At 45.5% G+C, this 11071-nt stretch overlaps 1 protein-coding gene across 16 annotated transcripts in view; it reads right to left on the bottom strand.

Annotated features, from left to right (window-relative positions):
- Positions 1-701: 701 nt before the first annotated feature.
- DRC8 (dynein regulatory complex subunit 8) overlaps positions 702-11071 on the bottom strand; it is a 122366-nt gene continuing 111996 nt past the window's right edge. For 10 of the 16 annotated variants that reach the window (XM_089311661.1, XM_008268165.5, XM_089311663.1 and 7 more), the window contains 4 exons: positions 7412-7491; positions 6770-6812; positions 6608-6674; positions 702-1133 (listed from right to left, as the gene is read on the bottom strand). In XM_089311661.1, the coding sequence (XP_089167787.1) occupies positions 1018-1133; positions 6608-6674; positions 6770-6812; positions 7412-7491 (306 nt within the window). In that variant the 3' untranslated portion in view covers positions 702-1017. Of the gene's footprint in view, positions 1134-6607; positions 6675-6769; positions 6813-7264; positions 7317-7411; positions 7492-11071 lie in introns of all 16 variants that reach the window. The other 6 variants (XR_016219054.1, XR_016219056.1, XR_016219057.1 and 3 more) reach the window with 2 other exon arrangements.

The raw sequence follows: 11071 nt of genomic DNA, 5'->3' as shown, positions 1-11071 counted from the left end.
CCCCTTCCATTCAGTCTTTTCTCTAGATTCATCATCTCTCCCATCTAGGGTAACTTGCTGGACTAGTGTGTTGGTCAGCTTTTCACTACAACTAAACCCCTGAGACAACTCAATAAAGACTAAAGATTTCCTTAGCTCACAGTTGTGGAGGTTCACAGTCCAAGCTCTGGGAGCTCCATTGGCTTGGTTCTGATGAGGGTGATGGATGGCAAGGACAGAGCTAGGATCACACGGTGAGGCAGCAAGCAGAGAGAGAGAGAGGCTGGGCCCAACTCAGGCTTTTATGGCCAACCTACTAGCAAGAACTACCTTGTGAGACACACCTCCAGCGATCTAAGGATCTCCCATTAGGCCTACCTCCTAAACACCATAACTGGTACAAGTCTGCACCCTCCTAATACCATTAACTTATGACTTTGGGGACCAAACCTTTTACATATGGGCCTTTTGGAGATAGTCAACCTTAAAGCTAAGATCCAGACTATGGCAATCAGCAAATTAAATTTTATAAAATAGGGGATTGTAATCTCAAATGAGATTGAGTAATTGACACTCATAAGAAATTAATAATAATTTCAGTAATTCTCCTTCCACATTGATTGTTCAAGTGTTAATTGTTTAAAAAGGAAGCCTGCATCATTTGCTACTCATTTTGAATTTTTGGTCACCCATCCTTTCTCCAGATCTTTATATGCCAAACCTTAGGTCATTACAGACATTCTTTATTTTGTCAGTTTAATTAATTTGAAGATAACATGGATTTTATTGTCAAAAATAAGAATCTATTTTGATGTTTTCAGAATAGTTTTTAAATAATTCACAATTGATCATTCCATAGGCAAGGCACAGCAAAAAGATGTTTTAAATTATTATGACAATCTTTTTTAAAAATCTTGAAATAGTTCTATCATAAGATATTTAATCAGCTATAGGAATTACTGGCTAAAATGTGAAATTAACAAGGACAAACAATTTTTTAAATTGTCCTTTCAATTAGAAGTGAAGTCTTCAGAACATTTAACTGTCATCTATCATCATGGTTGTTATATAGTCCTTGTAATGAATTGCATTTGTTTCTGGATCAATCGTAGCTGCCAACATTTCTTCCATTTCCTCTTGTGAAAAAGGTTCACCTGGGAAGGACAAGAAGGAGAATCCATCACTGACAGCGACCTGATTTTTTTTCTTTTCTCTCCACCGGCCAGCTTAACCGCCTAGCAGCCCCACAAGGCCCCAGTGTGTCACTAGGCGCTCTCCTGGAAGCTATGGACCAGCGCATCATGAAGCCCAGAGGTCCCGGAAGCAGGCCCTGGCACACTGTGGCGGATCTGGGACCTGCAGTTTCACAGATAACCCTGCAGATATCACAGATCAGGCAACCTAGGAAGCTGGCACTTGGGCCAGACAGCAGGAGGACAGAAAGATACCAGGAACCAGGTTTGCTTGTTTACTTATTTAAATTTCAAAACTGTTCAAATTGCCAAATGATTAAGCCAAAGTTCGAGTCTTATGGGGCACCCAATCATTATTTAGTAAGAGTATGGAGAGATGATTAGATGTTTATTGCACAAAATTGCCGAAGAGGAAACAACAGAGACCAGAAACTGTAATGATTTTATCTCTGAATGTCTCTAAGCCAGATCTGGCTAACTGAGCGGAGCCAGGCAAGCCAGTGAGAGACGCCCTTCATCCACCATTTAAAAACCTACTTTGCTCCAGTGTTGGTTTTAAATAAACCCAAGAGATGGATAGAAAATCTGTAGGTGTTAGGTGGATGCAGATAACAGATGAGGGCCATCTTAAAGACGCAAACTCAGGAAGGTTGGAAAGGCTGCAGACCATTTAACACAGCACTTTGTCCTGACATTAAACAAAAATACAGGTATCCTAAGCATCTTATCCGTAAAGTTTCTTATCCAAACAGGTGAGTTATCAAAGCCTGAGGCTTCCCTACTTCATGCACTTAAATCACCTACTATTACAATGGTTTCTAGGTTGGTGTTCAGTTAATAGAGAAGTTACTCAAATAGGAATTTTGATGACGATGAACATAATATTGTCAAATGAGACCATGCCTACGTCCAAAATATTAAAGTGACAAATTCTGAATACTCGATTGTTAAGTGCTAAATCTACTGCCAAATGAACTCTGATGTATTTCCTTACAAGAACACAAATAACAGAGAAGTGGGTGTTCAGCCAAGGAGTTCAGACACCTGCCTCCCATATGGAAGTACTCAGGTTTGATTCCCAGATCCTGACTCCAGCTTCCTGCTAATGCGGACCCTGGGAGGCAGTGGTGACAGCTAAAGTAACTGAGTTCCTACCACCTATGTGGGAGACCTGGATTTAGTTCCCAGCTTCTGACTTTGGCCAATGCCAGCATTTGGGGAGTGAAGCAGCAGATGGGAGCTCTCCTCTTTTGTCTCTCTCTGCTTCTCAAATAAAATAGACTTAAAAAGAAAAAAAAAAAAAAGAACAAGAATGGGCCCAGCATTTAACACAGCAGGTTAAGCAGAGGCCTGCAGCACTGACATCCTGTATGGGCCCTGGTTTGAATCCTGGCTGCTCCACTTCTGATTCAGCCCCTGCTAATGCACCTGGGAAAGCAGCAGGAGATGGCCCAAGTCCTTGGGCCCCTGCACCCACGTGGGAGACCTGGAAGAAGCTCCTGGCTCCTGGCATACGTCTGGCACAGCTGTAGCTGGCTGTTGCAGCCATTTGGGGGAATGAACCAATGGACGGAAGATCTCTGTCTGTCTCTCTTTCCCTAACTGCTTTTCAAATAAATAAATAAATCTTTAAGAAAAAAAAGAATAATAGTAACATTTATTGAATACTGCTGTACACCAGGCACTGATCTAAGTGCTTCACAAATACATTAACTAAATTAATCTCCCAATTACCTTATGAGAGGTAAGAACTGTTATTATTCCCATTTACAAGTGATGATATCAGTAGCATACAAAGGAAGAAGGCAGACTGCCCCTGCGAGTAAGCAGTGGAACTAGGGGCCAAACACCAGCAGTCAAGTTCATGATCTGTAAGTCGAATGAACTACCACACACTACCACTTAGAACAATGCCTTGCTCACAGTAAAAATACTGAAGGTAGCCAACTGCTTCCTTGGGCAAGGAGACAGGTATACAATGTTTGCTTAAGGATGAAAGGCAAACAGCTTAATGGCTAAAAGCCATACTGCCTGGGTTCAAGTGCAGGCTGTCTTTTACTAGCTTTAAGATCTTAGGCAAGTTGCCTAATGTCTCTACGCTGCAGTTTCTCTGTCTATCAAATGGATATGGAAACAATACTACGTATTGCATAGGGCTGTTATGAGGATTAAATGTGTTATTACCTGGCACATAAGCAGCAACATGTTTAGTGTTTGTTTAAAACTTCTTTGAGATCTCCCCTCCTGCTAAATGCTATCTGATGCAATACACATTCCTGGACACACAGGGACCTCTATCCTGTAGGGACTTGATTTAATGAGATTTATTACAACCATAGATGACTTCCTGGGCGTTTAGAATCCATATTCTCAAACTGATTAATGTGGTTGATGCTCTATGGGTACTGTGAAAAGACAGTGCAAGTAACCTGCATCCATATTTGTATAAAGCATAGATGTAGTTAAAAACAATCTGCGGAATGTTGAGACTCTCAAGCACCAATTCTTAAGCAACTATTTTACCGGATTAGCCAACTGCTGTTACACCTGGCTGACGGGGCTGTTACATTTAATAATGATAGTAACTTAGATTCATAGAGTACTTTTATGTATCACCATCAAACACATTAACTCAAATAATGTGGAAGATATTTAACAATACTTGTTGAGTGAGTAACTTAAGCCGTGTATATTCTTATCTGAAAATGACTGTTCTCTGCTGCTCACTGATACCCGGTGGTTGACTTAGGAGTACTATTAACTCACCGTAGGCAGCGCTTTATGGACGTTATCGCAGAGCCCGCCCCAGGAAACCGCGGAGTGTGCCGTCCCAGGGCGCACGGTGGTCTGTCCTGACTGCCCTGCGTCAGCAGCGGCACGGCTGCACCAGCGTCCACCACCAGTCCACCTGCTGTTACTGCTGGCTCAGCTCTCACCGCTCGCTGTCCCCTGCTCTGCTCCGCAGGAGCCCATGACCCTGCCATAGGTTATTTCATAGCAGCAATCCCGTTTCCATTCCCATTGCCAGGAAAGGCCTTAAAATATGGAACCTTCAAAATGCTGGAATCGTCTTCTAACTGATCTCCCCGTCCAGTCCGTTTCTCACTCATCTAGCAAACCTGCCAGCAGCAGAGTCGCCTTCCCACCATCACTCTTGCACCAGGTGAACCTCCTGCTCAAAACCGCACATACTTCTCCATCGCACACGGGGTAAATTCCAAATTTCTGAGCCCAGGCCTCCACAGTTTGGTTCTAGTAAATCAACATAAAGTCATTTCCTACTGACTGTCAACAAGACCTTCGGGACAGCTTAGCCTGTCTTCTCGGTGGTTCTGACACTCCACACTCATTCCTGCCTCCTAGTTTTGGTAATGCTGTTAACCCATCTCCATGTCTCCCTCTCACAAGCCTCTTGACTAATGCATCTACTTATTCACTTAACAACATCTGCTGAGACTACTGTGTGAGGGCACTATAAGCCATAAGACTTCACCCCCACCCCCAACAAAACATATAAATTCCACTTTCCCAAGGAACCTATTTGTTTTTAAGATTTATTTATTTATTTGAAAGCAGAGTTACAAAGAGGCAGAGGGCAGAGAGAGAGAGAGAGAGAGATCCTCCATCTGCTGATTCACTCCCCAGATGGCTGCAATGGTTGGAGCTGGGCTGATCTGAAGCCAGGAGCCAGGAGCTTCTTCCAGGTCTCCCACGCAGGTGCAGAGGCCCAAGGACTTGGGCCATCTTCTACTGCTTTCCCAGCCCATAGCAGAGAGTTGAATTCTAAGAGGAACAGCCGGGACTCGAACTGGCATGCATTTGGGATGCCGGCCCTGTAGGCAGCGGCTTTACTACCTACACCACAGCACTGGCCCTGAACCTATGTTCTTAAGTCTTCCAACATCGAGTAGCCTGGTGTAGTCTGCCCTGGTCTTCTGATTTTTTTTTTCAGTTGTCTTGTATTTGATATACTTTATAAATTAGTTTCATTTCCCCAATAATATGGTAGTACCCAAGAGGTACTACAGTATACCTTATTAACACTTAGTAACTACTAAACATACAGTAGGCACAACATTAATAAAAATTTAACTGTTTTGGTTATTTCAACTAAATTCATATTGCCCAATATAATCTAAGACCTCCTTTTAATTAATACTTAGGATTAAGAGGCTGATGCTTGGAATACTAACATTCCCATTAAAAATTAAATCATAAAATAATTTGAGTGATGCCACAGGAGCTGCTGGATAAAAGCTCTGACTGCCAACATCAGTTACTCTCTCCCCGTGGATTTCCACCTAATCTCAGATAAGTCCAAGTGGGCAAAGCAGCTGTGCATGTAGATGCTGTCTCTCTCCCCTACTCAGAGCACTTGTGCTTCTGAACCACTGAATGGAGCAAGGAGACAGAACTCTACCTCTGTATGGGAGGCCGGGGGTGACCACGGTGAGGATGAGACTGTCAAGAGGCTGCCCGCCAGCTGCTGACATTCAGGGGAGGAAAACACATTTCTAAGGAAAACCAGTTCCCAGGTTGGCACATACAAGTGTGCAGGCAGTATGCATGGGGGTGGGGGCGACGTGTGTGGTTCATGCTCAAAGCAAACATAAAGGTCCTTTAGCATAAAAGTTGAGTTTTTTGTGTGCATTCATATTAGTTGAGGTTGTATTATCTATAATCTTACTAATTGAAAAACCTTAAAGAGGAATTTTATGTACTTAAATTTGAATACTCAATCTGATTTATAGTGATTAATAGTTCATGTTTTCTAGGTGGCATGCCTTTTATCCCAGAAGTCCTCTGAGCAGAATGACCGCAATTTATAAAAGTCATCATGGGCCGGCGCCGCGGCTCACTAGGCTAATCCTCCGCCCTGCGGCGCCGGCACACCGGGTTCTAGTCTCGGTCAGGGCGCCGGATTCTATCCCGGTTGCCCCTCATCCAGGCCAGCTCTCTGCTGTGGCCAGGGAGTGCAGTGGAGGATGGCCCAAGTGCTTGGGTCCTGCACCCCATGGGAGACCAGGAAAAGCACCTGGCTCCTGGCTCCTGCCATCGGATCAGCGCGGTACACTGGCCACAGTGTGCCGGCCGCGGCGGCCACTGGAGGGTGAACCAACGGCAAAAGTAAGACCTTTCTCTCTGTCTCTCTCTCTCTCACTGTCCACTCTGCCTGTCAAAAAAAAAAAAAAAGTCATCATGATACACTATGAACTCCTATGAGACAACAATCCATTGCCCTTGAACCTACCTGTTGTCCTCTTAACTCCCACAAAACCAAAACCACCCAAACCCAAACTAATAGCAGTAGTGAAAAATTCTTTTTAACCAAATAATTCACTTTAAAGTATCTGCTCTAACTTTTGAATACCTACTGCTAAAAAATTATTAATCCCTCACACAGGCCATGGTTGTAAGTTGTAAATCAGTCTTACCTTCTTCAGTCATATACTTGATCAGTTCTTCTTTAGTAAGAAACCCACGTTTAGCTGGATCTAAAGCCTATGGGAAAACAAAAGATAGAATCTCTATTTTTTGCCTGACAAATAAATTCAACATGATCCATGTTTCATTTGTATGGATCATCTGGACCTTACCTCAAAAGCTCGAAGAAGAACATCTTCTGGAATTGGTCTGTATCTATAATCGTGCAAAAAAATGAGCAAGTATCATGCAAATCAATGAGCAAATACAGTCTCTACATAAGAAATGACTACGTGAAACAAGCTGTCAGCGCACAAGGATAACAGCATGTCTCTCACTGAAACCTTTTGGATTTCTGGGTATGAAAGTTAACAGCACCTTAACCCCACAGAAAATAGCTGCTGACAATCACTGGCATGCTGGATGCTAACCATTAGCACTTTTTTTTTTACTCATTATGGACACTGATTTATCTGGAAACAAATCTTGAACAATCAACCAATTTTAGTAAGTTAATGCTACACTTTTGCTAGAAGACAATTAGGACTCTTACGTATCATGGATAAAACAGAAGAATTATTTGCTGTATGACTTTGGCTTCTTTGACATCAGTTATGCTTTGCTCAGGTTAATACTACTGTGGTTGATATTTCTAAACACTCACCAACCTGCAGTTCAGAAGTAGACTGAAAGGGTAGAAGGCAGCCACCCTCAGATACACTGGTTGAGTAAAATACACAGAGTGGATCAGGAAACTCTTTTGAAATGAATGTAATTCAAAGCGTTACCTTTCTCTAACAATTACATTTATTTACCTTTTTTCCAGTAGTACTTTGGTCATCACTGGAAGAAATTTTTCATATCGGATGTATCCAGTGGGTTCTTCCTCCTCTACCTAAACGTTCAAGAAACAATCATTTATTCACTCAACAAATGTATGGATGGAGCAACTGCTTTTCCCGAGCACAGAGGCAAATGCTGGGGATTTGATGATGAGTACACTGGGCACGATCCCTGTTCAGAGTTTACATTCTGGTAATGGAGACATTTTAATCAAAACCCACACACCTGCGCGTCTAGTTATACGCTTATGTGAGTACAATGAGCTAAAAGAGCAGGGGTATACAGGAGCACACAAGATTGGAAACTTTCTTAGATCAGCAAGCAGGAAAATCATTTATGAAGAATTAACACCTCACAGCGGTTTACAAAGGATGAACAGAAGGGATGGAGGCCGAGACAGCAGGGAAGAGACCCCCCCACTCCCAGGGAACCACAGGCACTGAGCCTCTGTGCTGAGGCATCGCATTGCAGGCCACCAGGCTGGCACACAGTGAGCAACAAAGGCAGTGTTTCAGGATGAGGCTGGAGAGGCAGAGGAGGAGCCAGACCTTGCCCGACCTTCTCGCCATGCCAGTGTCTCTCCCTGCTTTCCCAATGACAATGGGAATTCACTGGCGGTCTCCCGGCTGTGTGCTCTGAGAGATCACACTGCTCGTGGGCCCACTGGCTTCCTGGGCAGACGAGCAGGGGTGCTGAGGTCCTGTGCTGAAGCAGGGACTGTGGAGAAAGGTGTCTCAGCAAACACGTGAGGAATAAGTAGGACTTGATGGGACCTCGCTGACAGGACCTGCAGTTGCGTCCATGATGAGTGAGTGGGAGAGAGAGGGAGACGGGCTTCTGACTTGAGCACAGGGACAGTGAATGAGGAGCCGCATTAGAGCGGCAATCATCTCAAGGATCAAAGCACATCTCCGATCATCCTAGTATTGATTAAATACTGACATGGTAAGTGCAGTCTTGTTACACCACCGAGTTAAGGGCACACCGAGAATGACAATGTCTGATCCTAGCACTGTCAGATGAGAATAAAATGGACCCCTGCCCATGGGTTCAAGTTCGATAGCATGGCTGAAAAAAGCACTGTTAACCTTAACTTTCATGCTAGGCTGTTTATGAGAAGCTATAAATTCTATACTCCCTTTCAAAAATCCTATTAAAAAGCTCATAGATCCCAATTCAACGGATGGGCCTTTAACAGATTTATTCTTTGAGCAAAAAATAAGAAGTCTATAGGCTGCAGCTTGGTGGGGCGCACTGTCTTAGAAATGAGCGCTATTTTTTATGTCGCAATAGTCACACACAGTGTGTGCAGAGCCTCGGCCAATCCATCTAACGACAGGATGATGTGCTGTGGAATTTCAGAGCCCATCACTATAGGAACAACTCCAGGTCCAAGGCAAGCCTTTTGCAAACTAGCATTCGCTCACCTGGCTCTACGTGGTAAGCAGGACTCTGAAACCCCCGACCTCGGGTGCCTCTTAAAATGTCAAGGTCGGGGCGGACTTGTGGTGTAGTGGGCAAAGCTGGTGCTCCTTACGAGCACCAGTTTGTATCCTGGCTGCTCCACTTCCGATCCTGATTTCTGCTAATGCGCCTTGGAAAGCAGCAGAAGGTGGCCCAAGTGCTTGGGGCCCTGCACCCACACAGGCAACATGGAAGAGACTCCTGGCCCCTGGCTTCAGCCTGGCCCAGCTGCAGCCATTGCGGCCATCTGGGGAGTGTGCCAGTGAATGGAAGATTTGTGTCTCTCCTATCCTCTCTGTAACGCTGCCTTTCAAATAAAATAATCTTAACGAGAAAGAGAGAGAGAGAGAGAGACAGAGACAGAGGAGAAATTATCTATAGAGCAGAAATCTTACAATGATGCGTTTCTGTCCTGATCGCTCCAGACATTTGCTCAGAAGCGAGATCAGCAGCTCGCCTCCCCCGCTGCCAGCTGCAGTGAACCGCTATAGAGCAGCCTCAACCTTGCCAAGGCCCAGAGCCCTCTAGCTTCTGGGCACCGTCAGTAACCTACACACTGCTTTAGTGTTGACAAAGGAAGTCCCCCTTGGTAGTTCTGACTCCATGGGAGAACTCACAAATGACAAGCACAGCATAAGCAATGCCTCACACACACACACACACACACACACACATACACACACCCAGTGTCACAAGCCCTGGGTGGAGGGAAGCCCATGCTGAAAACTGGAAACGCTGCAGATGGCTCTTCCCTAACAGACCATGGCTGAGACACCATCTCCAATGCCCAGGGTGGCAGAAGAGGCACAGATTTCCTGCAAACAAGCGCAACGCATAAACAGCAGCCCCCTGGTTAAAAATTCAGAAAGGCCGGCGCCGCGGCTCACTAGGCTAATCCTCCGCCTAGCAGCGCCGGCACACCGGGTTCTAGTCCCGGTCGGGGCGCCGGATTCTGTCCCGGTTGCCCCTCTTCCAGGCCAGCTCTCTGCTGTGGCCAGGGAGTGCAGTGGAGGATGGCCCAAGTGCTTGGGCCCTGCACCCCATGGGAGACCAGGAAAAGCACCTGGCTCCTGGCTCCTGCCACCGGATCAGCGCGGTGCGCCGGCCGCAGCGCGCCTCCGCGGCGGCCATTGGAGGGTGAACCAACGGCAAAGGAAGACCTTTCTCTCTGTCTCTCTCTCTCACTGTCCACTCTGCCTGTCCAAAAAAAAAGGTCAGAAAAACGATAGACCAGCTTCAGCTGGGCAGAAATTGGACAGCTCTTTCCGTGACCCAACACTGTCCTCTAGAGGCCACATTTAGTCTTTCCTTGTGTTCCAAGAGATGTGTAAGCAATAGCGTCGAAAAGTGTTATTCTCAATAGAGCATTCATGGAAGGCTAACACATGCCTGACACTACGTCATATTATAAAAATTGTATTATATTTAAATAATCTTTTTACTTTAGAATCATCTTAGATTCACAGAAAAGTTGCAGAACATACAGTTGCCTCCATCTAGTTTCCTCTATTTTTTTTATTTTTTTTTTTAAGATTTATTTATTTATTTGTAAAGCAGAGGTACAGAGAGGCAGAGGCAGAGAGAGAGATGGCCACATGGCTGATCCGAAGCCAGGAGCCAGGATCCTCCTCTGTGTCTCCCACGTGGGTGCAGGGGCCCAAGCACCTGGGTCATCTTCCACTGCTTTTCCAGGCTATAGCAGAGAGCGGATCAGAAGTTGAACAGCAGGGACTTGAACCGGTGCCCACATGGGACGCCAGCACCACAGGCAGCAACTTTACCCGCTACGCCACAGCCCCAGCCCCTCCTCTATTTTTTTTCTTTTTTGGACAGGCAGAGTTAGAGAGAGAGAGAGAGAGAGAGAGAGAGAAAGGTCTTCCTTCCGTTGGTTCACCCCCCAAATGGCCGCTACGGCTGGTGTGCTGCACCAATCCAAAGCCAGGAGCCAGGTGCTTCTCCTGGTCTCCCATGCAGGTACAGGGCCCAAGAACTTGGGCCATCCTCCACTGCCTTCCCGGGCCACAGCAGAGAGCTGGACTGGAAGAGCAGCAACCAGGACAGAAACAGCGCCCCACCGGGACTGGAACCCAGGGTGCCGGAGCCACAGGTGGAGGGTTAGCCAAGTGAGCCACAGCGCTGGCCACCTCTATTGTTTAAAAAAAAAAACT

Source organism: Oryctolagus cuniculus, chromosome 13 (genome assembly GCF_051225735.1).
Source record: "Oryctolagus cuniculus isolate XC-2025 breed Fujian yellow rabbit chromosome 13, ASM5122573v1, whole genome shotgun sequence".
In the NCBI taxonomy this organism is placed as follows: Eukaryota; Metazoa; Chordata; class Mammalia; order Lagomorpha; family Leporidae; genus Oryctolagus; species Oryctolagus cuniculus.
Note: the sequence above shows the minus strand (reverse complement) of the source record. Positions and strands in the feature narration are given on the sequence as shown.